Source organism: Caloenas nicobarica, chromosome 2, assembly GCF_036013445.1.
Source record: "Caloenas nicobarica isolate bCalNic1 chromosome 2, bCalNic1.hap1, whole genome shotgun sequence".
NCBI lineage: Eukaryota > Metazoa > Chordata > Aves > Columbiformes > Columbidae > Caloenas > Caloenas nicobarica.
This window is the reverse complement of record NC_088246.1, coordinates 8,888,382-8,915,887: the sequence shown is the minus strand read 5'-3', so window position 1 is coordinate 8,915,887 and position 27,506 is coordinate 8,888,382. Positions and strand designations below refer to the sequence as shown.

The 27,506-nt window shown below is 40.3% G+C and overlaps 1 protein-coding gene across 1 annotated transcript in view; it reads right to left on the bottom strand.

Moving 5' to 3' along the window:
- Nucleotides 1–27,506, bottom strand: part of DPP6 (dipeptidyl peptidase like 6) — a 567,251-nt gene that overhangs the window by 115,603 nt on the left and 424,142 nt on the right. The window contains exons 5-6 of the mRNA XM_065627152.1: nt 25,440–25,514; nt 4,137–4,189 (exon numbers count right to left, since the gene is read on the bottom strand). Of these exons, the coding sequence (XP_065483224.1) occupies nt 4,137–4,189; nt 25,440–25,514 (128 nt within the window). The remainder of the gene's footprint in view (nt 1–4,136; nt 4,190–25,439; nt 25,515–27,506) is intronic.

Sequence of the window (27,506 nt, the reverse complement as noted above, 5' to 3'; positions counted from 1 at the left end):
CACAACACCTCTCATGGAAAAATGTTGCAGCCCTGCACCCTGTATAAAATACCATTTGTGTTAGGGACATGCCTGAATTGGCTTGTCAAACTTACAGAGAGCTCAGAATGAAATCTGGAAAATCCTCATACGAACCCCTTTTGGTACCAAACGCAGCCCAAATCTGGAGAGTCTGCAGAACACGGCAAAAATAATTAGAAATTTCCCTTTAAAAAGCAATTTATGCTGGCAGATCAATGTCATGTTATTTAAAAAATGATGCCACCAATTAGATTAATTGCCTTCCTAATCAGTTAGCCTCAGCAGGGGTGTAGCAAGGGCATGAGTGGGTACAAAGCCTGAACTGATGAGGCAGATCATAGCCAAGGATGAGGAAGAGGGTGGAAAACACACAGGGAAAGTCACACTGTTCCAGCCCGTTTCCAGGAGTGAGTGTCTGTGAGTGGGCGGGATATTGTGGAAAGGAATGAGGGTGCCCAGGGGTTGTTGCTCAGCACCAAAGGCTTTTGTCACTTGTGTCATTGTCAGGTGGAAGGCAAGGATGCTGCCTGTGGGTTGCAAATTTTGTCATCACCAAAGGACCTGGAATGTCAAACTGAGCTGAGCCTTGTGCTGTGTCAGTGTGCTTGGTCCTGCACTCAACGATCTTCATCCACACACATCTGCCAGAGCAATGTTCCTCTGTTAAGTATGAAATACATAATGAAAAGATTTTTACCCCTTCATCCAACAGAGGCCCTACTTTCAGTTGATGCATTTCATCACCTTTGAAATTGTGTTCACCTGCTACACCTGTCCTCTCTCTTCATGCACCACCCTAAAATATACACAGAACTCTAAAGGAACAATAAATGTCTATATTCTGGGGAAATAGTTATGTGCCACCCTTTCCACCACTCACATGCACTATGATCACCTGAAAGATGAATGCAATTGTTATTGTACAATAGGGTTTGCAATGCCTGTGTACGTACCCACAGCCTAAAACACTTCATAAATCATAGCTGTACCAACACAAAATGCAGCAATCCTCCCAACCCTGCTCCTGCCAGCGGTCGCGTGATCCATCACTACGTCACACAGTGGGGACACCAATGCCTGACACACCTATGTGCCTTCTGGCACCATCTCACTTTCCAAATCTTCCCCTTATACTGGACACTTCTCCTCTGACAAATCCACCCCTCCAGCTGCCGGCTCCACTGCTCACGCAAACACAGAGAGTGAGGTGAAACACAGCTGAGTGTGCGATAGAGCTTAAGCTGGGGGGAACAAGAAACTGGTTGTCAAGGATGAAGAAAGATCGTGCAGTAGTAGCAAACTGCCTGGACCACTGTATTCTTATTGTTTAGCATTTCTAATACATACTATGCATAATAATTCTATTATTTTCCAGTCTGGAATACACCTGTGCTGTCAGTCAAATGCTTTTGTTCTTAGCCAGGTTTATTGCAGATACAAAGCTTATGTGCTCATGGTGTATGTTCATCCTGTTGCTCAACACCCTTTCAGCCCACAAGATCTTTTCAGATATACTGCCAGAAAGATGGAGCTTTCAAAAATTAAATAAACCCAGTAAGGTGCTGAAAAAAAACCAAAAACCCCAAACCAAAATTAAAAACCCTAACCAGCCAACTAAAAAAACCCCACAAACAAAAACCCCACAAACAAAAAGCCAAACAACAAGAAGAAAGAAAAGCAAAAACAAAGACCAGACTGAGGCAGGGAAGGAAAGAGACTGAAGAAGTCTGGAGCATGTCTCACTGGGACACCAGCGCTTTGATGTGGACGATGGTGAGAAATCTCCTTATTCCCATGTTCCAGCTGTACATTGAAACATCTTAACCTCGAGCTCATGATTTTTTGTGGTGAGTCAGTCACAAGATACAAACTGTAGGGAAGCAGACTTCACAGGCTCCTGGGCTCACAGATTTTAAGACATGTATGTCTCTAGCACAGAGGTTTTTTGCACAAAGTATTGTTTCTCTGTTGTTAGGTAGAAGCCAAAGAAAGTTATTTCAGCTGCTGTTGTTTTTTGGGGTTCTTTTATTTCTTCTTCTTCTTTTTCTTTTTTCTTGGGGTGGGGGAGGAGGAGAGGGATGTGTGGACAAGTGTGCTGAGACAAATCCTTGAACACCTCAGTTCACGTGCAATACTAGTATTTTTATGGGAAAAAAATGCTGAGAGATGTGTTTATATCTTGCCATTGAATCTGTACTTCTTTGTTGTTAATCCCAGTGGTTACTGCACCAAAGAAACTGGATTGGAAAGAGAGCACGGGCCTCGAAAATGCAGGTGGTGCAATGTCTGACTAGTAGGACTTTTGCCCTTAAAACATCATTCCTGTGCTAAACAGTGAGGAAACACTGAGCACACAGACGTGGCCAGGATCCTGCCTTCTCTCAGGGGCAGGCACATGGCCCATAGATGCAGAAATCAGCAGGACTTTAGGACATCACCTAGTGTTTTCGTAAGTCAGAGACACACTAATCCATTTAACGCCATGGTCTAGGTGAAAGAGAGTGGGTATAAACTGAAAGGAGAGTTTCGGACTGCATATAAGCGGAGACTTTCTCGCTGTGAGGACAGTCAGGCAATGGGAGAGGTCGCCCAGCAAGGCTGTGCAGTTCCCATCCCTGCAAGATTTTAAATCCTAGCTCGATAAAGCTCTGAGTAACCTGCTTTGAGCAGGAGGTTGGACCTTGGAAGAGTCTTTCCAGCTGAGTTACCTGGTGATCCTATGATGACCCTGTGTACAAACCAGGCAGATTTTTTTTTTAAACTTTGCAGGTTTTGCCAGCTATTGCAAGGATCTAAATCATCTATTACCTGTTTAGCCATAATGCACAGAAATGACAACTCAGTGAAGAAGCGCAGCAAAAACTGAAATGATATCTTTTATGTGCAATGTTTTACAGAAATGGCAGAGCACAACTATATTGTCCCTTTTTACCATTCCCGCACAGTTATCACCAGTATGATACTTAAAACATACAACCTGGTACCAGCTTCCTGGCTTTTAGCTTTCTATTTTCTGGCAATGATTTGACGAATTTTGCTGTGCATTTCCATTAGTGCGATGGAAATGTCACTCTGAAACAACATGTATCGTCATATGCCTGTATGTGTCTTACTGATATGGTGGTGACCCATTCCTGGCCAGTTGGGCCAGTCTTTAAAGTATATTTTTAAAAGGTATATTTTAAGGGAAAAGCAGGTAGAAACTATGTGTTAAACTCTACAGAAACAAGGCAGGCAAGATGAGCTGCAGGGTGATGGAGATGGAGCTGCAGGTTACCTGCAGTGCCACAGAGACAAAGCTGAGAAAGGGGGATAAAAAAACCCCTGCAACTAATCAAAGCTAACGAATGATCCCCTCAAGCTAACCAGTGCTTACGTTAAATACTGAGTCTGCCTCAGGACCACCGGTAGACAGGGGAACCTAAATGAAGAGGCATTGTGTGATGGAAGTCTAATGCTTGTAATGACACACAGCCTTTCATACTACGTGCTTTAGGTAAAGCAATATGCTGCCATTAAGTTTAGAAATGCTGTGTAAAGCCTATGTGGCATTTTTGTTTGTCTGCACTTACCTCACACTCCCTGAAAAGATAAACTATAAAACCAAAGGCTCGTAGCTTCAGTATAATTGTGCATGCATGCATCTGAAAAGCATCAGGATCCTGGCAACAGACTACTGGTCTTCCTGCCTTCAGATGGGATGCTAGAGAGAGCATTTGTATCAAGGGAATCCGCAAAGAGACCTAAAAACTGAAGGGTGATGCTTCAATTCTGAACAAATTTAGGGACCAAACACCCCTGGATAGATCGTCTGACAGAGCTCTGGTGAGTGGCCAAGTGCGGCTCTAAGCCAGACGCCAACACATCTATATTCTAGCCAAAAACATGAAAACTGGAATAAGCAATTCATGTAGTCTGACTCTCTGGGGAAGCTGAATACTTCTGTTTCCAGACTATGTCATCTTTTGTACAACACACAGCTCAGTGGATTCTGCAGCTTGAATGCCAGACCATTGCAACGGGCTGTCACGGGAAACCATTTGTCACGATAGACATTATTTTGCAAAACTCTTAATGGCTGAGTTTTAAAATGAAGACATTGAAAAATTGCTTACCCATGAGGTATTTTGCTGAGGACATAATATGCTGTATATGAATGCTGATACACCTGCAAAAACAAAATTAAGAAACAAAACAAACAAAAAAGAGATTAGTAATTGTCACCTGTGTTAATAGGGCTCTTTTTCTGCAAAATCAATCTAGCATTTATGGTTAGGGAGCTCTCATAAACACTTCAAAATCTGTAGTAGAAAAGAACAATACATTAATCCACCTAACGCTGTTGTGTTCTTTTCATCTTGCACTTTATTACAGTGTTTGGCAAATCGTATACATCCAGATGCTCTGTGTTGTTACCATGACTACCAGGTCTTTGATTAAACTGGGGGCACATGGTCTCTGCAAGGGCTAAATATAGAACGATCATTAATGAGGACACCTTGGTCAGCTGGAGACATACTCCATCATTATAACTAGACACAACAGGGATATAATGCATATTTTTTTACTTTATTCCCACATAAATAAAACAGGGAGAGGTGCTGGGTGGTCTCAGAGCGGGTTGCAAGACCCCTGTCAGTCAGCAAATAAAACCTTATTGACTTAGGGCGTAAAGCTGACCTCACATTTGTTTGAACTGCTACATTGCATCTTCATACCAATTTGCAATCTTTGGGCCTTGAAGAGGAGCTTGTCAGCTTGTACAGCAGGTCATCTCAGAAGGAGAGTTCATTATTTATTTTCTAAGTAGTAAATAATAACACCAGAGTCAAGGTCAATGTTTTAAGAGTTGGTGACAACTCAATCCCTAACGGGCATCTGTGGATTCCCAAGGTGAGCGACAACGAGGAACACAAGAGTCATGGCACTAGAGTGAAAGGTCTAGATATACACATTTATACATGCACTCACTTTTGCAATTCTGGCATCTTTCTGTATGCTAACAAATAAATAATTTTTTTAAAAAAATAATTAATTAAATAAATAAAACAAAGAAATCTCCTAACAATAATTTCATTTGACTTCTACTTAAATCTTTAAGCCACTTGCTCTCCAGTAAGTGTCATAAATCATCCTGTCCCAGAGGACAAAGGAGGAACTTCTTGAATACTTACTTCACCAGTCAAGTTTGTCTGATGAAAATTAATTTTCCTATGCAAAATTATTTTTTTTTTACTTATGCCAAGAAACCAGGATATGTCCTGGATGGTGCTGCTGGCCTCAGCAGTGGCCATCCCAAGCACGTCACTACCATCACAGTCAAGTAAGCATGACTTACTACTCATTACTCTCCAGGGCAAGCCTGCATAGTGGCATCTATAGCAGGCTTACATCTTTTGAGGACTCAGTAGAGAGGCAAATAAATGCAAGACACATCATCCTGTAGTTAGTAAAACAAGCTTCTCTGTTACAATCTGAACCCAAACATAAAATCTTTACACTACTGCATGAAACTCCCCCAAAAAAGCACTGAAATGCAGAGACTAGTGCCAGACTAATGTGATTCTTCAACTGTGCAATCAATTCCCTTCTTTACAAGGACATCACCAGGTTACATCCCCAAATCATATCTCCTTTTAGGCATCCAGATCCATAAAGACTCCTCCAGCAAGGAGAGTCTCTGGTGTGTTGATATCAGAGAAGATCTAGGAACACAAGTGAATTCAGTGCCAGCTAGCTTTTATTTTAGTACAGATGTCCTTTTTAGATCCACCTGTTTCAGATGATGTCAAACAAGTTACTATTATCTCGTCTATATCCAATCATACAAAAGAGCTCTTGAATCTTATAATGCTGATATTGGAGATCAGCTGATGCATGTGGCCTTAGATTTTGCTCTAGCTTTGGTGAAGTTAAAAAACTGCTAAAATTCCTTAAAAAAATGCACTGAAATATGAAATCACTCTACAGAGCTGGAAAACCTAATAACACATTGCCATTAAATACTGAGCAACTTTTGTCTTCAAATATCCTGGCAGTAGGACATAGAAAATGATGTAGATATATAAATTGTGATCTGAGGCAAGGACTGGTGTTCAAGGTACCAAGCTATGATGTGTTGTCAGCTACCAGAGGCAGAAGCCAGCCCCCAAAATGAGTATGAACAGACACCTTCAGGGGAAAACAGAGACATGTGGAAGGCTGGAGGGAAAAGAAACAGCCAGAGCAGTTTTGAGCAGGACATCTGCTGATGTTGTTGCTTGTGGTACAAGGTCCCTACAGCCATGTTAGAGAGTTTAGAGCTGTCTTAGGGCCATTAATGGAGACTGAGGTATATCGTTTCCTTGGTTGAGAGAGTTCAGGAGTGGCAAAGAACTCCTTTATTTTCTGGACATCATTTGTCATCCTCTTGGGTCTTTGGCCAGACTCTAAAATATTTCACATCAGCTGCAGCTGTAGCATGTAGTCTTCAAAGGCTTGCAGCTGACAGAGGTCATTCACAGGAGCAAACCTTTCTCAGATAAATCCTTAAAATCAGTATGTTTGCTCATGTAAACAACAACTACTTATATGAGCAAAGATTTCATGATCAGACATTTGTTGTTACTATAGTTCTTAAGGACAAGAAGCACATGCAGATCGGAAGTCCTTCTCATCTGTACTATTTCAAACCCGTTTGGAAGACACACTGCAAGCAACCCTCCTAAGCAGGCAGGAATCCAAGAAAAACATCACTTAATGTCTTCCTGAGAAATTAAAAGGCTGCTTTCCTCTTAGATATGCAAACCAAATGAAGTTATTTTAAGTTTGAGAGGATGACTATGTCTGCTTAATACCTCAACTAAAATGTCTGCTGGATTCAAGCTGAATTAGGCTATTCAATTACTAGCAGGAAAACCCCACAGCAGGAAGAAGTACAAGAAAGAGATGAGCATTCTTCTGAAATCCAAAGCTAAGCTTCAGAGACAGGACAGCGCTTAAAAGTTAGTATTTATTTCATATGACCTCTCTGTTTCTGAGGCTTAGCCAACAAAAATTAACTGTACTAACTCTCTGTGTTCCCCTTCCTTATGCAAGGGGTGTGGTAAAAGCCATTGCACTGATTTGATGTTCTTAGCCCTGATTTTTGGCTGGGTCCCAGAAGCACACAGCTCCTCTCAGTAGAGAGGCATATTTGAAGGCAGCAGAAGTTTTGGCAACTGTTTTGCTCTGTAAACCCTGTGTGCCAAGTCATCCTGCCAACGCAAGTTAGAACAGGTTTGAGACTGCTCTGAAGGGTTCTAGGTATGACCACAATGGGGTGACAAAAGGTCCCATGCCAGCTGTGACCAATGAGTGCTGTAAAAGTCATTATGCTAAAACCACCATGCCGGAAATACTCTCCCACTGGGTTTCTCATCCCAGGTCACAGAACAGACCTTGCTGACTTTCAATCTACATTATGCTCTGCAACATATGCATGTTTACACTGAAATCATAAAGGATCTAAGAGACGGATCTGTTTATTTCCACTTAAGTCTTGGAAAGCCAATTATCTCTCTAAAATTCAGAAAAATACAGGACAAATTATACATGACAACACTTTGTTGTGAAGCCACTAACCTCATTTTATGTAATTAACAAAAGAAACCTGGACCTGACCAGATGACAGTGGAAATGCAAACACCGCAGCACATACAGCAGCAGAGAAGAGCATCTGCCTCTCCCCTGCCACCAGATTCCAAAATAACAAGTAAATGGTGGTTCCTACAAGCTACAGAAACAAAACAGAAGCAGCGACTTTCTGTGCCACATTACAGCAGAGAAAAGTACAGTGTGAATGGTAGAGTAACATCTTGAAAACACTTGCTTCATCTCCAAGGATACAGGTCCTGTCCAACAGGGCTTACTTAAATAGAAAACATGTTATTTAATTGTAAAATTGATTTGGACTCATTTATTCACTGCTACTGGAGCACAAGTTTTATGGGGACTGTCTGAGGGAACTGGGGCCATTTAGCCTGGAGAAAAGGAGGCTGAGGGGAGACCTTATAGCCAGGGCAAACCTGGGCCTTTCCTGCATACGATTTCATTTGCAGATCTGAGATTAAACTCAGGTGGACTGGCTGCCATGACCTCATTATTATTACTTACTTTATAAATACAGGAATAAAACATCCTTTGCATCCATTTTATATATTATATCATAGAGCCTGGTCCTTCATGTAGTAGCGTTATTTATGTTAAAGAATTAATAGTAGTATTACATTAAAGAATTATCTAGAAAACTCACAAAAAAATGTCATAACATGTAAAATTTGAAAGGGAACAGTTACAGGACAGAGTAGAAGTGCAAGCTGTGTTACAAAGCAGTTTGCAAGGCTTAATACAAAATTCCTAGTACTTACTTTCTTCTTTTTCAGGAATCACACATTTCATCCAAAATGTCACAGAATCACAGAATGTTAAGGATTGGAAGGGACCTCGAAAGATCATCCAGTCCAATCCCCCTGCTGGAGCAGGAACACCCAGATGAGGTTACACAGGAAGGCGTCCAGGTGAGTTTTGAATGTCTCCAGAGAAGGAGACTCCACAACCTCCCCGGGCAGCCTGTTCCAGGCTCTGTCACCCTCACTGAGAACAAGTTTCTTCTCATATCTAAGTGGAACCTCCTGTGTTCCAGTTTGAACTCATTGCCCCTTGTCCTATCATTGGTTGTCACTGAGAAGAGCCTGGCTCCATCCTCGTGATATTCACCCTTTACATATTTATAAACATTAATGAGGTCACCCCCCAGTCTCCTCCAAGCTAAAGAGCCCCAGCTCCCTCAGCCTTTCCTCATACGGGAGATGCTCTACTCCCTTCATCATCTTCCTGGCTTTCTGCTGGACTCTCTCCAGCAGTTCCCTGTCCTTCTGGAACTGAGAGGCCCAGAACTGGACACAATATTCCAGATGAGGTCTCACCAGGGCAGAGTAGAGGGGGAGGAGAAACTCTCTCGACCTACTAACCACCCTCTTTCTAATCCACCCCAGGTACCACTGGCCTTCCTGGCCACAAGGGAACAGTGCTGGCTCATGGTCATCCTGCTGTCCACCAGGACCTCCAGGTCCCTTTCCCCTACACTACTCTCTAACAGGTCATTCCCCAACTTATACTGGAACCTGGGGTTGTTCCTGCCCAGATGTAAGACTCTACATTTTCCCTTGTTATATTTCATTAAATTTTTCCCTGCCCAACTCTCCAGCCTGTCCAGATCTCGCTGGATGGCAGCACAGCCTTCTGGTGTGTCAGCCACTCCTCCCAGTTTGGTATCATCAGCAAACTTGCTGACAGTGCACTCAATGCCCTCATCCAAGTCGTTGATGAATATATTGAATAATACTGGTCCCAGAACTGACCCTTGAGGCACTCCACTAGATACAGGCCTCCAACTAGACTCCGCCCCATTGACCATGACTCTCTGGCTTCTTTCCTTCAGCCAGTTCACGGTCCACCTCACTACCCGATCATCCAGTCCACACTTCCTCAGTTTAGCTGTGAGGATGCTGTGGGAGATGGTGTCAAATGCTTTACTGAAGTCAAGGTAGACCACATCCACCGCTCTGCCTTCATCAATCCACCTTGTTATGTCTTCATAAAAGGCTATGAGGTTGGTCAAACACGACTTCCCCTTGGTGAAGCCATGTTGACTGTCCCTGATGACCCTCTTATCCTTGATGTGCCTTAAGATGTCACCAAGGATAAGGTGTTCCATCACTTTCCCAGGGATGGAGGTGAGGCTGACCGGTCTATAGTTACCTGGGTCCTCCTTCTTGCCCTTTTTGAAGACCGGAGTGACATTTGCTTTCCTCCAGTCCTCAGGCACCTCTCCCGTTTCCCAAGACTTGGCAAAGATCATGGAGAATGGTCCAGCAATGACTTCAGCCAGCTCCCTCAGCACCACGGGTGCATCCCATCTGGACCCATGGATTTATGGATGTCCAGATTGCTTAACTGGTCCCTAACCCAGTCCTCATCAACTGAGGCAAACTCCTCCATTGTCCTGCCTTCCTCTGGGGCCTCAGGGGCATGGGGCTCCTCAGGACAGCCTCCGGCAGAGTAGACAGAGACAAAGAAGGCATTCAGTAACTCTGCCTTCTCTGTATCTTCTGTCACCAGGGCACCCACCCCATTCATCAGTGGGCCTACATTGCCTCTGGTGTTAGTTTTATCTGCCATGTATTTGAAGAAGCTCTTTCTGTCGTCCTTGACGTCCTTGACCCCTTCAAGAACATTCTTGGCAACCTTCTGCAGAAGCAATTCCAGGTTTAACCCTAAGGAGGCCTTAGCTTTCCTAGTTGCCTCCCTACATCCTCTGACAACAGCCTTATATTCTTCCCAAGTGGCCAGCCCCTCCTTCCATGATCTGTAAACTCTCCTCTTCCACTTGAGTTTGCCCAGCAGTTCCCCGTTTAACCACGCAGGTCTCCTGGCTCCCTTCCTTGACTTTCTACGTGTCTGATGCTCTGATCTTGAGCTTGGTAGAAGCAGTCCCTGAATGCTAACTATCTATCTCGGGCCCCTTTACCTCCAAGTACCCTTGCCCATGGGATTTCCCCTAGCAATTGCTTGAAAAATGAACACTCTAAATTATCATCAGAAATAAAACTGTATAACAGTTGGCTAAAGTCTAAAATTAGCAAGAATACATTTTAATATAATAAATCATAAAGCACTCAGTAGTTATCCAGGTGAAAGGAATCACCTTTTCTTCTGTAACAATAAAGTAAATCTCCAAATAACAGATCCCCTCAGGATTCTTAACAGACTCAAGTTATCTTTATAATTTATTCCCTTTTATACTCTATAGTAAGACAGTAAAAATACAGCACAAGTGGCTGTTGGAACAGGAACTGCCAGATCCATTAAAAGGGTTTCCCACAAAGAGTCTCTAAAAAGACATTTGCTGGAAGTAGATTCTATAGCCTATTTTCCTACTTGTGCTATGAGCAGACAAATCCCCAAATGCACATATAAATGTCAAACCAATTGAATAATCCCAAACATTTGACATAATTACATACTCCACCTTTTAAAATGGCCCTGGTACCCTTAAACAGTAACTCATGCTGTGATGCAAAATATGCAGGTAAAAGATGACTTGCCATTTGGCCTTTAATATCTGTGATATTTAACCAGGCTCTGAAGTTGACAAATTAAGAGGGAAAAGAGAATAAAGTAGAATGCAGGAAAGCTTCTGCCTGCATTGGCAAACAGCTCATGTATCTGGTGCCCTGCTATCTAATGATGGCATGAAATGGAGGGAAAAACAAGTTCAGAAGAAAAATAGCAAGAAAATGTTAGCCACAGGTTGGATTTCCTTCTACTACACATATATATTGTGCACAGTAAAGGATGACCCAAGTCACTACCATACTGTCAGATTGATTCTTCTATTCGTCAGTCACCAACAAGCAAATATTGTGTTATCTTTACAGTGTAACTATGTCATTCATATAAATCTTGCAGCAGAGAAAAGGATAATTGTCTGACTAAAAATACCTCATTGCTGTAATTCTTTATGGTATTCTGTGGGGAATTAAAGGAGGTCACTGTACCTGTTTGGAGAATTTTCTGTATTTTGTGATGAAAGTTATCAAAAGACTGTATTTTCACTTAAGGAGTCAAAGTTATTTGCCTTGATGAAAATTCTTTATGATACCATTGGTTTTGTTGGGGTTGTACAAACTGAAAACCGATTAATAACTTGAAGCCTTCTGTTCTTTTTAAAATAAATTGTTTTCCCATTATGTGTTGAACTGGCCCTCCAAAGGGACAAAAAATCAGTTCCTATAACTGACCACCAAGTTCTTGGCAGTGTTTAGTTCAATTTCTGATCTTTCATTCTCCCACGCATTTGTAATTTACAGCACAAGGAGTTACCTCTGTCTGAGACATAGTTTGTGGGAATTTAGGTAATGGTCTTTTCAGGTTTTTTTCTATCAGTGGAGATAGATTGGTCAGCAGTATTCTCCCTAGCCCAACCATTTTAGCAAAGTATTACCACCATTTTATTGCTAATAGTAACCAGCCTGGAATTAGACTCTCTGAAAAACCACATGCTATCTATTCCTTTTGTGTCAATGCAATACAAAAAAACCCAACACCAAAATCCATACTGGTATTTTGTACCCTACACTCAGTGAGGCTCAATTGCTTGCAAGAACCAAACAAATCAATAAAGCCATATAATTGGAAGTCTTTTCAACATTCTCACCTTTCAAATTCATTGTGATACTGACTTACTTTGTTTTCTTTTGAGACAGCAAATTCTCCTTTGTCTCTACATTGAATTATCCCTTTATACTTTATCACTTTCCAAGTAACGTACGTCTAATACTGTCTCACGCCGTGTGCCAACCTGTTTCTACAGCCCTCTAAGGAAAACTGCCAATTTCTCTTTGTGCCTCTAATAAATTAGGAAAACCATAATGAAATGCTATCAACGAGCATTTCGCATGCATTGGCTCAGCTGGCAGCCAAATAACCCACAGCTTTTATCAAACCCCTGATTTGGGATGCTCTTACCCATTGCACCATATCCAGCTGATCAGCCACATACGTAATGTGGTCATAGCCACCAAAAGTGCACACTGGGAGAGCTGTGCCACACTGGGAAGGTCTGGGGAGCTCAGGAAAGGACAGAGATGAGGGAAATAGGGTTGAGCAGGAAGGGTGATAAGAAGAAAGGGTCTCTGGATCAATTGACATACAGAGCATTTGGCAACTGGTTGCCTTTGCTAAAATTGTCTCTGTATTCCAGAGGAATTAACTTAACATATGGGCAGAAGGAGCAAGATATATACCTGGGGAATGCACATATTACAGTTGAATTATGGGAGGAAACCATGGGTGAAATGACACAGCCAACACTAAGTGGTCAATGTCTCAGAGAGACCCAATGGGTCAGTGACTCATCTCAGCCACACCAGTGTGAGTAAGGAGCTGCTCCACTGCTATCCATTGTCATAGGAAACCAAGGATGAGCAATTGAGTACTTCCAGAACCACGAAAACAAAAATAGCAATTGATTTGTAACAAGGGAATAAAATGCTATGTACAAGGGATGGAAAGTGGAAGAACACAAGAGGCAGTGGATCATTAGGAAGAGTCTTGCTTGGTTCTGTTTTTCAAATCTTTTAACAATTTAATCTCTAAGACTGAAAGTCAAATCATGGCAATACAAGCCTGAAGGAGCCTTTATAAGCTTGTCCTTGGTGTGTAGAGGACAACCAGAAGAGCTATGCAATCATGCAGTGCTGTGAATGCACTGGAGGGGCTTCCTTGGTGCAGCAACTATCTCACATCAAGGTGACATCAAGAAGGGACAGCACATTCATGCCACAGGGACTTGCACTTTAGAAGCATTTGTAACTCCAGCTGAAGCCAATTGTAAGAGGGTCATGCGCTGCAGGCAACATGCACAGTTAATATGCAAATCTTTCCCACAAACATACAATCGGAGTGCTGGGATTAGAAGCTGATTTTCCAGCCACCAAACCAAAGGTTCCTGAACCAGCAAAGCCAAGGAGTTACTCCTTCACAAATAGTGTCATCTCTAGTTTGCAAAATAGCTATAAATAAAGTGTGATGGCAACATCAGTAATAGATGGACTGCAGCGTTGTAAGATAATGCTGTTACTTCATGTTCCACAAACTGATTACCTCTGTTGTTTCATGATAATAATTCTTTATTAAAATATTTGTTTCCAAATTACACTTTTGAGAGCCTTATACTGCTGGCGATGCCAAAAGGGAATTTCAAGGCCTGCTTTAGGATTTATGACTTTGTGACATGGTAGAGGTAAAGCGGATGCTCTTTTTTTTTTTTTGTTACAAATGCAGCTCCAGAACCAACTTAGGCTACAGGTATTAACATACAGCTCATGTGCCAGATCTCACCCCTAGGAGAGCATTAATCCAATCTGCCAACTGCTGCTGCACTCTAATACAGCTCTGCCCTGCCAAGCAATTACAAAAGCCTCCTTCTCCTCCCGAGCCACCTGTCCCTCACAGCGCTCCGCTGGCACCAGCAGCACCAGCAAGCACTTGCAGTCACTGGATTAAAGGACGACTGCTCCATTTTTAACTGGTAACTAAAATGGCGGCTGCAAAACACTCAGTAGGATTTTTGCACCAGCGTTTGCATGCTTGTTGTTGCTCACGTTAATGGGAAGAATCTGCAATCAAGTTATTAAGAATTATGAGTAGAGGGTTATGAATAAAGAGCTTGTTTTGTTGTTAATCTTGTTTTTAAACATTTATTGGTATTCACATCACATGGTATAAACTCCCAGGTTCCCCTCCCACTCTGCAGTGGGCGTAGTGTAACACTGGATGAAGATTCTCCAAGGAAAGTCCTGTTCAGAAACTTGGAAATGAGAATTAAATTACCTAGTAAAAAGTTGATGTTGCAATTTTATCATACTATACAATATACCTACGGAAAAGAACTAAAAAGATAAACAAACCCTTTGCATTATTTTTTAATAAGGATAGGAGTATAAAATTAGCCTAAGGCCAAATGAAAGTTTGAGTGAAACAACAATTATCCCAAACCCAGGAAACATAGAAAGCCTTCAAATCCACACAAACACTCATAAAACATACAACCTTGATTCTATTGTAATATCTATGGTCATAATAATATCTGTAGTGGGTCGGACCCAAAGTCCACCCAGTTCACTATCCTGGCTTGGACAGTAACCCAAAGCCGATTCAGAAAGAAAACTAGAATTAGCTTATTTATATTCATCCTTCCCCAAAATACCTTCCCAGACTCTCACAGTTCGCAGCTTGGAGCCACACTCTTTGTAGCTGTCTACCCTGCCATTGACATCTCCAGTCATTCTTTACAAGCATTTACCCTTTTTGCACCTACAACCTCATGTAGCAACACCCTGTTCTCAGACAATAGTGCCAAAAGCCTGCTTGGGGTATGATTCCTCTGATCAGTCTTTGGTGTCTGTTTTAGCCTCAGATTTACACCCTGGAGTATGCTGATTATAAAGGCAGCCCAGGGCAGCTGATGCAGATTTACAACGTTCACATCTACCTTCATTGACTTTGGAGTTACAAGTCTGAGGGCTGAAGGTCAGCATGAGAAATCAATGCTTAATAATCAATACTTTTAACAAAACATTAGATAATGCCTTCTTTAAGTGAAACATTTTTTGAGCTGAGCAGACTGGAGGTAGAAAGATTCTAAAAGTCTTTTTTTGTGAAGTTTACCATCCAAATGGTGCAGGTTTGTAGCAATTACGTGAGAACTAAGCCATGAAAATGGGCTGAATGCTTAGTATATCTAATTAATTTATTCACTTTTAAATAATTCACTTTACCAGCAGAAATTAGCAACTGCAGAACCACAGCATGTGTTCTTTCTATTAAAATTTACTCTTAGCATATCAAAATTGCTTTTCCTACTGTAGCGGTTGTGAGGGTGAATAGCACAAAGAAGTTAGCACTTTCACTGAAATCTTTTATGGTGGTCATAGGCTCAGGGCACTCTTACAAGACTCAAAGAAAGGAATCCAAGACAAGAAAGATGAGACCCTCAAAAAGCATTAGAGAGCATAAGTTTAAGAGCACCGAAGTGGATGTGAAAGAAGAATGTAAGTATTCAGATATGTGCCAGGGACCTTGGTCCAAAAACGCTCTTTCTGTTCAGCAAATGATTCATTTTCCAGTATCATATGAGATCAGAAGACTTTGAGCTGTGTCTTGGTGTACACATGAATCTAATTCACCGGAGGTGACATTTCTATTTTCTGACATAGGAAAAAAACCCTGAAATTACATACACAACAGCGGGACATTTTGTGTGTCACCCTTGTGATGGTGTGGACATCTTCCAAGGGATAAACGGACTGCGCTGATGAAGGACATCTCTTCAAAACATCGGGGGAGAGCAAACAGGACAAGAAGAAGCACAGAGCATCCCCTGTTCCTTGCCTGCTGCACAACCCTTCAGAGCACCACCATCAACAGCATCGCTGTACAGGTGCTCTTCCACTCTTGCACATAAAAACCCAAGGAGTATTGCTTTTAAAGACCTGATCCATTTCCCTTTTCAAGAAAGAGACTTTTTTCAAGCAGAGAATAGAAGATTCCATTTTCAAATCTGGGTCATTAGCTGCCTAAGGAGGAACGATAATTTTTGGTTTTAACAGAGCCCTGATAAAAACAGAGTTCTGCAGGCAGTCAAAGAGATAAAAGGTGCTTCTTTGGGGTAAACACAGAGCCACACGCTCCTTGGATTTAGGCATGTAACACAGCTAAAGAGGAGAACAAGTGCATCAGAAGACTTGCATTTCTGAGTGCACGAATTTCTTTGGGATGCTCTGCATGGTAAGATCTGGTTTTCCAGAAGAGGGCACTAAATATATTTTCTTCCTGTTTCAGTGAATAAAAATAAATAAATAAAAGAGACTGCAAATCAGAAGAATTAGATTATAAACTCCTGCAGGCTGGGACTGCTTCTTATGTTTTTGCATAGACATCAGAATTAAATTCTTTCTGATTGTGCCTTCTAATACCTTTTGAATCACTGTTATTTTCCCATTTTGCATCCTATTTCTTTTCTTAACAGTTTGAAATTACTATCTATACTTAGCATAGTACAGCACAAAATGAGATTTTTATTGTCCCAAAAAATTTAGGAAGCAAAATTATGCTAAAAAGAGGAACTCACCTCTAATGTAATTTGGAAGCCTCTGTATGTTGCAAGAAAGCTAGTTCTTTGTTAAGTTCTAATTTTTTTTTTCAATAAATTTTATATAGCTACATTTATTTCATTCCTCTTAGAGCAAAGAAAGTTCCCCTATGTTTCACTGAGATAGATTCCTATACGAGTGCAAAAAAGAAAACTGCGATGATTCTGCTGCTGACTGTCTATCTGATTTGACTATCTAGGAGACCTTGTACAATTACCTTACCTATGGTTTATTCAAAAATAAATTGCAGGTTATTTTTAAGATGTTTTGTGAATTTTGTTAGAACGGTCATCTCTACCAGACTGTCAGTTCAAGTTAGCTCATCTATACACTCAGAAAAGGAAGTAGAATGAAAAATCTAACCTTATCCAAGCAAAGAAAAATTGGTTATTTTTGTATCATAGTGTTTTGCCTTGAGCCTTTTTATTTTCCCTTCTCTGTTTGATGAAAATCTCATTTGCTAAAGAAAATATTTACAGAGGAAGACTGCTGATAGCTGATACCGATACATAATATACCTATGTACTATGGCATGACAGGCTAATTATTTCTCACTTTTGATATTACTCTAGTCTTTCCTGGAACTGTGGATTTGCTTTTCAGTTTACTGATGTATATCTGTGCCTGTGAATAAATGTGGGATACAGTTTGTTGGCCTCTACTACATGAGCAAGGCTGCCCAACTTAGTTTGAAATATTATTTTGCACTCAGTCATGTCTGCGCAATTTGTATTGAAGTCTCCCAGCTCAAATCAGGAGGCTTAAAGTTTAGTCCTAAATCCATTTATCTACATTATTAGAATAACAGCAAGAGTTTAATCCTTTGTTTTTAATAAAAAAATAGTTAAAGCTCACAGGTGGCACAGCAGCTGAAGTCAGTACACTCAGTTTTTAACACTCTCTCTCTCATGCAGTTAGTATTTCATTGCAATAACCACACTAAACAACACTTGCTGGAATGGATACTCAGTAAGAAATTGAGATTTGGTGCATTCTTACTAAAAAAAATTGCTATAGAGGGAACATGCAGTATAAAAAGTAGAATGGGACAACTGAGCACTGCAGGAAGCCCAGCTGGGCAGAGCTTTGCTTCCCAGCTCAGGCAAATGCAGCTAATCATGTTTTGTGAATGCATCTAGATCATATTTCAGAAGCACAGTTTTCCTGCTGAAAACACCACCCAATAATAGGGATCAACAAAGCTAAAAAACCGGGATCCCGATGTGGTTTTTTTGTTTTCTCCAGGAAAGAGATGCAGGCCACATGTAACCATAGTGGCTACCCATGATAAATGCAGGGTCCCCACCAGTCCCTTCAACATTGAGGTGATCCCATTCCTAGACTACCTGCTGAGGATGTGATGCTGGGGTGCGCACCCCTTCCTTGCATTTAAGGGGTACAAACATCTTTTTCCACGGACAAGAAACACAGGAAGGTTCTACCCACCCATTCCTCATTGCTGTGATTCATTACCTATCATTTCCCTTTTATAAGAATGGAATGTAAGAAAAACATGTAGATTTTGTGTATGTCACTTCACCCCACATTTTTTGTTGCTGCTTCTACCCAGAGTTATAATGACAGACCCTTAATTTTAACTAGGAACACTTTGCCCCATGGCCCAAGGAACTTAACTACCAAAATGTCCCTGCAGTTCATGTATTTGAATGCCTAACCCCACTCTACCTCCTTGTTGAGACTGGAAATTTTTCTGTAATTAAAATGAGCTGTGCCAAAGCATAAGGATTTCAGCTAAGAGGAAAGAACCATTCAGGCTACATAAAGGAACACATTTTCTGCTGGAGCTTTGTAGAAATTTGAAATGAACCATGAGGCTCCTCCAAAACAAACAAAATAAAAAATAGTTTTGACCTCTTTTCTTCCCCTGTGTTAGTCAAAAATTGGTCCTGAAAGTTACTAACATGAAATTAGTTTATGTAGTTTCGCCTTCAAAAGGGAACTGTAGGATTAAACTTGTCAACAATTATTGCTCCACCATCCTGTGCCTGCATCCAAAAATTTATATTCTAAACACACAATGTGACAGAAATTGGACTGAGCAATGACAGCTGAGCAGTAAGAACAAATATTCCCACCACCTGATAACATGTTTACTCTATTAAAATGGGTATCCACCCTCCCATAGCAATAATTTTTAATTTTGTGAGCATGTGCAGAAGAAAAAAAAGTGATCAAAAGGGCTCTGCTGTCGAAGGCACAACTGAGGACACCTGAGAAGACGGTGTTTGTACAAGGCTGTAATAGAGTTTTGAAAACCCATGAATCCCTCTAGAGTTGTGCGGCAAACTTCCCTCTCTCTGTGCCACCACAGATATGAAATATTAATTAGGTTGAATCAATTACTGATACCAACATGTGACAGAAAAACAGGGCACATCAATATGTCTGACAGAGATATTGCTACTCCTGCCTGAACTGAGATTCATCAGTAGGAAAATCTCCCAGTCGCTCAGACTTTCTTTATTGGCAGTTTTGGTTTATTCGATGGAAGGTGACCATGAAGTGCTGGTGTCCTGGGTGAGTTGCACACCTCCAGGTCTGACAGAAAAGCAAGTTAAGTTTGGAAACATTTTTTAATCAACCTTTGAAAATCCTCTTGTCAATAGTGTTGCTGTTCAGCCCACACTGAAAACAACAGAATAAGGAATTTATTCATGGTGGGTTTGAGATTAGAAAAGATGGGCAGTCTTTCACAAAGGGTATTTTAAGTAGACCAGATTTGTAATTAAAAAAAACCAAAACACACACACACAAAAAAATCACTCTCCTCTTAAAATAAATGATTGTCTCTAAATTTTGTCCAAGAATAGCTGCTGCTTCAGCTTCAAATCCAAAGCAAACTGTCACCCAGAAAATTAACCTTTCCTATGTTCTCAGTACTTTCCTGTTAATACAATACTTCTGGACACACAAGCCTTAGCTTTTGTTATGTAAATGTAGCTGGAGCACTTCTGGTTTCCTTGTCACTACAAATAGGATAAAAGCACATTATTAAACAAGGACATTTACTCTACTGATCTTTGCTGTTGAAATAATATGACTCAAAACAGGATGTAAGAATATGCGAGACGGAGAAAAAAGGCAGCTCCCCACTTTCAGCCCTGGCGTCCACAAATCACCTCAGCAAAACCCCACACGGGCACACTCATAAAAATGGTGCAATTTTCAGAAGTTGTGAGCATTTCACTGAAATATTAAATATTAACTGAATGGTATTAGTAATACTTATTCTATGGGAGGTGACTGAAGATGCCGCTTTCCTGAAAAAGACCCAAGATTTAGCAAATCATCAGATTTGAAGCATGGCTGGCCTATGTGGTTCCACTTAATTCGTTAATAACTTGACTTCTGCTAATTACAGAAGCACTGAATGACATCAGTCCTCCGGTAAATCAAGAAGACAGAAGATAGCCTGCTTGAAGATACTCATATGCACAAATGTAATAACAGAAAAACATTGTAAAAAATACAAACTTTTCACTATTTACTGATTTTTTTCTACTTTTAATGTAGGAAGCAAAACTACAGTTAATTATCTTAATAACAAGTAACTAATTCACGTAAGTAAACTAATTTACAGTGTTTTAGCCTTGAAAATGTAGGGTAAATAGTTTTAGCCACTAGCTTTTGACAGAAGTCAACACTGCCCTTACAGCATGCAGCTTTCCAATAAAGAAGGTGTCCTTCTGGTTTATGAACAAAGATTCAAAACTGCATTAATATGAAAAAAGGATATGAAAATTATAAGCTTTTCATAAAAATAAACATATGCTTTCCACCTCAAAATACTCCACTCAAAATTCTACTGGTTTGCAACAAATACAAAAAATTAAACAAATTGCTAAACCAGGTGGCATTACTATTATTATTAGTTTTATGGTATAAATGTTCTAACCATGCTCACTTTACATAGTCTAAACACTATGCATTTTCATTGTTGCTGGAAACAACATTGGGCAGGAATGAAAAAAAGCAAATTTCAAATATATTTATTGCCACAGAAAGAAAATAGGTTTATGAAAATCCATTTCTAGCACTGGTAAATCCATTTCAATTAAGTAATAAATATCATAGCTACAATATTAGCAGTATTACTGATGATAGTTATGACTGTCTAATTTTCAGAGGCATATTTATCATAATAATAGTGCTCACCTAACTGAAAAGGATGTTGTGAGGATTCATTAATATTTATACCCATTAGTGTTTTTGGAAACAACAAGCTTTATATTATTTTAATTTTCACACAACTAATTAAAGCAGTACGACGTTGTAATTGGACACATAAGCACAAAAACTGTTCATTCCACATAACAATCAGACTTGGACAAACAGTAAAAAATAGTAACAACAACAATAATGATACGCTGCTTTCTATAAATAATGCTTTTTCATTTCATTCATGATCTAAACACAAAATCCAAGGTTTGGACTGGGTCTTTCTGAGGTTTCTGTGGTCCCACCACTGCCATGGGATCTATGGTGCCATGAGACCTATGGCAACTGTCGACGTGAAAAGAGAGACTAAACTCCCCACATAAACTACTCTAAAAAAATATTTGGGCCTGCTCTAATTACAATGATGATTAATTCTTTGCAGCTTTCAGCATTATAAAACCACATTCCTTTAACTGCAAAATAGGTGCTAGTGGCTCTTGTATTGGCCATAAAAGTCTCTAAGCCCTAATTGTTGTTCAGAAGACTTAGCCATTCGGTCCATATTAATCAGCCAGGATTTCCTGTGTGTAATTGCTCTTAACTATCTCAAACACAGTAATGGACTAGTAAATTGGAAATGAAGAACAAATAGCCTTAAGAAGAATCTCGGCCACTTTATTTTCACTCTTGCATTACAATGACAGCTATTCATAATAAAGGGAATTAAATATTCTCTATTTAATATCTCACCATGTCACTCAAGAACATGACTTTTCTTCTCATTTACTTTTCTCTATTTCTTTTATCACCACAACACAAGCTCCCCTAGTTAACTCTGACCGACACGGAAAGCTACACGAGCCCATGGGGTTTGGTTACTCATCCTTATTCTTACCCCATCACTCTCCCAGTCACAGAAACGCTACCGAATTTAAGAGGTAGTTTGTCGCTTGTCTATTTAGGAAATTCCTTTTGGAGATCACGGAACCTCCCAAATATGATCCCAGCCTGAACACCAGGGACCTCTGTGTCTCCCTGGGAAGTATGCAAGGAGCATGGAGCTCATCTAGAAATGATAGTGGAGCTACACGCTGGGCAAGGGTGGCTTTGACCTCACTCCACCAGACACAGCCTTGACCTTCTGCACTCTTTCTACTGTGGTGCTGTGGTTACATCTTGATTTGCTGATGTGTTTGGGGGTTACTGAACTCTATAGCCAGAGCCCCACACGCTTGTTTTGGGGAAGGATGATATGAAATCAAAGTTTCTCTATGGGTGTATTTATTCCCCAATGCTTTCCCAAAACTTCACCCTGTGGTTTCAGCCTCAGGTTTGACCTTGCTCTAGTGTAAAGAAACAAAAACCAAACAACAGAAAAATTTCAAGAGTATTTTAAAGACAAAGAAGCCTGGTGCTTTCCCTGTGACCTTTCCAGAAAAAGAACAAATGTTCTCTGTTCAAGGTTAGAAAAGCTCCCTATTAGCACAAGGCTTACCCAGAGTATTGCTGCCTGAAAGATTAAACTTCTGTAAATATAAGCACTACAAAAAAGCATTTAGAATGAAACCTGACAGCCCGACTAGCCACAATGTACCCACGCCAGTCTCACAACCGCCTGCCAAGCTTCCTCGGAGAAATATATTTTAAGGAACATGCTTTAATTCATCATCCTCTAAGATGATGAAGTGATACAAGAGGAAAATACACATTAGTTGCCACAATATCTTTGCAAAATAGGTGTCTGTCAGTTCACGGCTGCGTTATTCCAGTGTGGGTGTCAGTGCTGTTACCCAGACCCAACACTGAGCAGAGATGCTTCTGTGCAAATAAACAGAAAAAACTTAGAAGGAATCTATTACTGGCAAGAAATTACTTTGTAGCATTTTTCTTTAAAATATTTCACTTCATTGGAGTGATACACTGTGCTCTTGCAGTTTGACGTTTATTCTTAGCTGGTGTTACACATCGTGGCTGAATCCATTCATATTAGAATTCAGATACGGGACTAATTCATATGATGTATATTAAGATAGGACACACATATGTAAATGCAGCACAACTGTATTGTGTAAAAAATTACAAAAACATCTATACTCTCAAAGAAAAGGCAGCACATCACACTTTTAAATGGCAAAAAAGTGCCATACTTTCTGACACCTATAAAATAGGTATACAATAGTTTCAATAAATTTCTTTTATGAAAATATTTGTAGAATTAAACTTTAAACAAATGTCCTTTGCCAACACATTTCCTGAAATTTCCTTTTGACTTTGCAACAAGGACAACTGCCCAAGGCTTTGCTAATCAATTTCTTGTGTTGCAGAAAACAGCGTAATTTGAATTTTGTCCAAGAATACAGTTGGAAATGCAGAAAATGTGAAAAGCTAACTAACGTGCAACTATGTGTAGCCACAGTCTGCATACCAAGTGAGAAGAAAGACGAATAAGTAATTTAACAGTTATTGCGACTTTAATAAACAAAGAGCTACCCCTCATGGCTTAAGATGCAATATTCAAAGCAAACCTTATGATCCCTTTATTAGTATGCTGCTTCTTAAAAATAATAAAATTGAATATTTTATCATCATGGATCTTAAAGAGAAAACGATGTGTTTTGTTTTGTTTCAGAAAACTATTTCAGGAATTCTCGCTATCATAATCTCATTTATGAATACTTGAACAATTTGCAATGCTCTCTGACACGGAATACACATCTATCCACATCCTGAAATCTTCCAAAGTTCGCGTTTCCAGCTTGCCACCTCAGGCTTTCCTTTCTGCAATGAGATGTGGTGTGGGGCAGGGAGCACCTGGCTTTGTGCTGTTCTGTCTTCTCCAGCCAGGCATCTAAAGCACTCAAACCCCAGTGTTTTGCGTGCACCCCAAAACCACAGATCTGCAAGCACTGAAATGTATAGGGAAGGATGTGGAGGAAATGTGTCCAACCCATCCCTTGCTGTCCCCATCCTCCTCTTCCTTTGCAGGTAGAACAGAAAGTTTGGGCGGCAAAAGCCTCTGTAACTTTGCTTCTTGCGGATACTCTGAAAGTGCAGCCCTTTTGAGGGCTAAAGGTTGAGAATAAAAAGGGAATTTCTTACTACTGCTTTTTAGGAATGGAATTTTTTTCTCTCATTATAATTTTTCTCGTTATAGGAATTTTTCTCTTGTTCTCAGAGGAACTGAGGACGCCCTCTCAGGGCTCTTCCAGCTGGCACAACGCATCTGAGCAGTGTCAGCATGGGGCCGCCACAGCCGAAGGCCAATCTCCACTAAAAGAACTGAATTTTACAAAACACCTCTGGCACACAAGGCAGGGGGGCTTTCAGGCAAAGGCTTTGCTCACTCCATCGCCATTAGGTTGCCTTTCCCATATTTAGATTGAATTTAACACTTCCATATCCGTCTCTGTCTAGAACTCTGCTAAGATTCAGGTAAGTGAAGCTGCACCAACAATGATTTCCCAGCAAAAAGTCTTTATGAATTACCCCTTAAGTTCCTCATACAGTTTTATTTGAACTTTTTTAATGCCAGGCATGGTTCTCCTGACTTTTATACCACTCTGAGTCAGGAATAATTCCAAAGATGACAGCCGAGAAATAAGATGAGCAACAGAGCCACAACCTCAACTACCTAAAGGACCAACAAATTTCCTTTGGTTAGCGGCTGAAACTAGATTTATTTTATGGAAGAAGAATTACAGTTTCTGGTAAATGAATTATTTTCATTTTGAGGAATTGGTGCAATTCTAGGTTATGGAAACAAGATGTATGGGGCTTATAGTTTATCCAAGTAGTACAGCACAGCTATCATTCAAACATTTCAGGTCTTATACCAGCAGAATTTAAAAAGAAAATAAATATTATTCATGCCCAAGAACCACTTTCTGTGTGTCTGATTCTTTAGTCATCATTTAAAAATGACTCATTACACTTTTCTCTTTTGAAGTTTGTTAGAAAACTCATCCTAATCTAAAACTTAGAAGCAACCCAATCGTGATTTCTTGCAAATGATTTATACCTAACCCTCTGAAGAAAAGGATTTATAATGAAAGTGATAGCTCAACCCTAACTGCAGCACTGGGAACAGTGACACCATAATTAATGTATTATTTCAGTTGTGGGAGACACTGACAGTTGCTTTTCGTTCTTGTGAAGAAATTTATAGTGTGACTGAAAAAGGCACCATGGAAAAAAAATTACACAGAAGAGGAATAGAAATCCTTGTAGCAAAGACATGTCCTTACAATCCTCCTCCCAAAGACTATAACATCTTGGCAATGACAGTGTTTCCTCTACGGTGTAATTTATACTTTTCTCCTCTACTAGATGGCAGTATGACATGCTCTCAGAACACCTAAGTGAGGGGTTTTCTTTCTTCATTTCAGAGAAAGCAATTAATTTAAAATATCATCTTACTGGAATAGAAGTGGAAAAAAAAAAAAAAAAAAGAAAAAAAAAGCCCACTACTGGCTGTATATTTTGAAATTGAATCTGTTTACTTACTGGTTCAACATTAAAAGCAAAAAGTGCGTATTCCCGGTCAGGTGACACTTCGTATCGAATAGCCTTTAGGGAGACCTAGAAAATAAATCAGACATCAAAATAAATATTTTTCAGTTTTCAAGCTAATAACATCTAGAACTAATTGTTATGACCATGCTTCTAATGATAAAGAATACTGCCAGACTAAGTGTCTTGATAAATAATACATCATATCTCTTTTCAAAAACCAGAAATATTATGTGGGTACATATATGCTCCCATAAGTGAAAGCATAACTGCATTGTGACTCAGACCAGGATTTTCCTTACAAACCTACTGCACAGTGGCTGGTGAGGTACCTGTGGGCAGCAGGTAGAAGAAAACCCTAAGAAACAACAATTTATTAATTCTCTCTCATTCTCTGCAGTCAGTAGCCAAAATGCTAGAAATAACAAATGGTAAATACCTGCTGGTGCAAATTATTATAAAAAGACACCACAACCTGTCCCAATTAAGACAACACTGAGGAAAACTATCCCATTCTCCCCAGTTAAAGAAGTCTTTGGGATGCTGTGGTGATGCAGTTTTTCAGGTGCACCCTGACTTGAGTTCTCCAAAAAGCTGCGCTTTAAGTCTTACTACAAAGAACAGAGGCCAAAATATCTCAGACTTGTCAGGAATTACCTTTTCCCTGCTCCACTTATCATTTGTACAGTGCAGATCTCCCCACTCCTTTCCAGGACGTTCCAATATAATACATTTCTGGGGCACCAAGGTCCAAAAGAGGTGCCACTAAAAAACTGCTCATCCACTGCCTTTTAAATCTCATCCTCTCAAAAAATTAGATGCAAGTCCTTGAGAGATTCCTGAGGACCAAACTGGAAGGGGGAATTTGGGCTTCAGGGAAATGTACAGCATCCTATTGCATGAGTCCTCCCCAAGGGCAGCGAGGCTGGAGGAGGTGAGTGGGGAATCCAGGAGACAGCCAAAGGCAGAGCGGACTGATCATAGAACTATAGAAGGGTTCTTGATGACCTTCGAAGGTTGCGTCCAACCCAAACTATTCTATGATTTGTCTTGGAAGGGACCTTTAGTCCAACCCCCCTACCATGAGCAGGGACATCTTCACCCGGATCAAGTTTCTCAGAGCCCTGTCCAGCCTGGCCTGGGATGTCTCCAGGGATGAGGCATCCATCACATCTCTGGACAACTTAATGGGTTGGTGGGCCAGCGTGGATCAGCAGTGTGAGATCCAGCAGAGTCAGCATGAAGACAGATTTTATTTACAATTATATTAATAACACAAAGAAGGGAAAACATGACAAGGTAGCCAAGGTTATTCTGACCCAGGGCTGGGAAGGAAGAAGACAAAGCCAATGTGCGTGGATGAGGTGTAATGGTGGCTTTTGTATCAGGACTTCTTGAACTAATGTGGAGGTGATGTTCTGCAGATTTATTTACCAAGAAGGCAGAGGAGCAAGAGTACAACAGGCAGCAGGGAGGACACAGCATGAAAAAGTGGGATTATTGTGTAACACTGTGATTTTTTTTACAAATGGCAAAAATTAAAACCCAGGAGAATAAACAGATGGAAGAAGTTTGATTTCAACAGACCCTGACATTAAAGCAAGCCAGCCCATTCTTTTACCCTTAGCAGAATTGTAAAGAAAGAGGTTATGCTCTGGTGAAAGAGGATTGCTCATGTGATGTAGCAAAGGTTGAAGGGCAAATGGCAACATGTGAAGCTTTAGGTTGGGTCCTGCTATAATAATTCAGTGATGAATTCTTTGTCTCATTAAAAAAGAATTAATATTGTAGTCTAGCTTTGTATGGGTTGTACACTTACACTGAAAAATAAGGTCAACCTGGAATGTGTTTTTGTAGTTTTCTGGTAGATTTACTTTTATATTTTGATTTTCTAAAGTTGTTTTCTGCAGACTTTGGGACATTAAGACAAGTCTCTGTTAGCCTTCCTCTGCTTTTGTAGTTTTGCAATGACATAGTACAACAAAACTACCTCAAGTTAACCAAAACCTTAGATAGGTACAGTATAAGCATCAATTTTACCAGGACAACATGATTCATAAA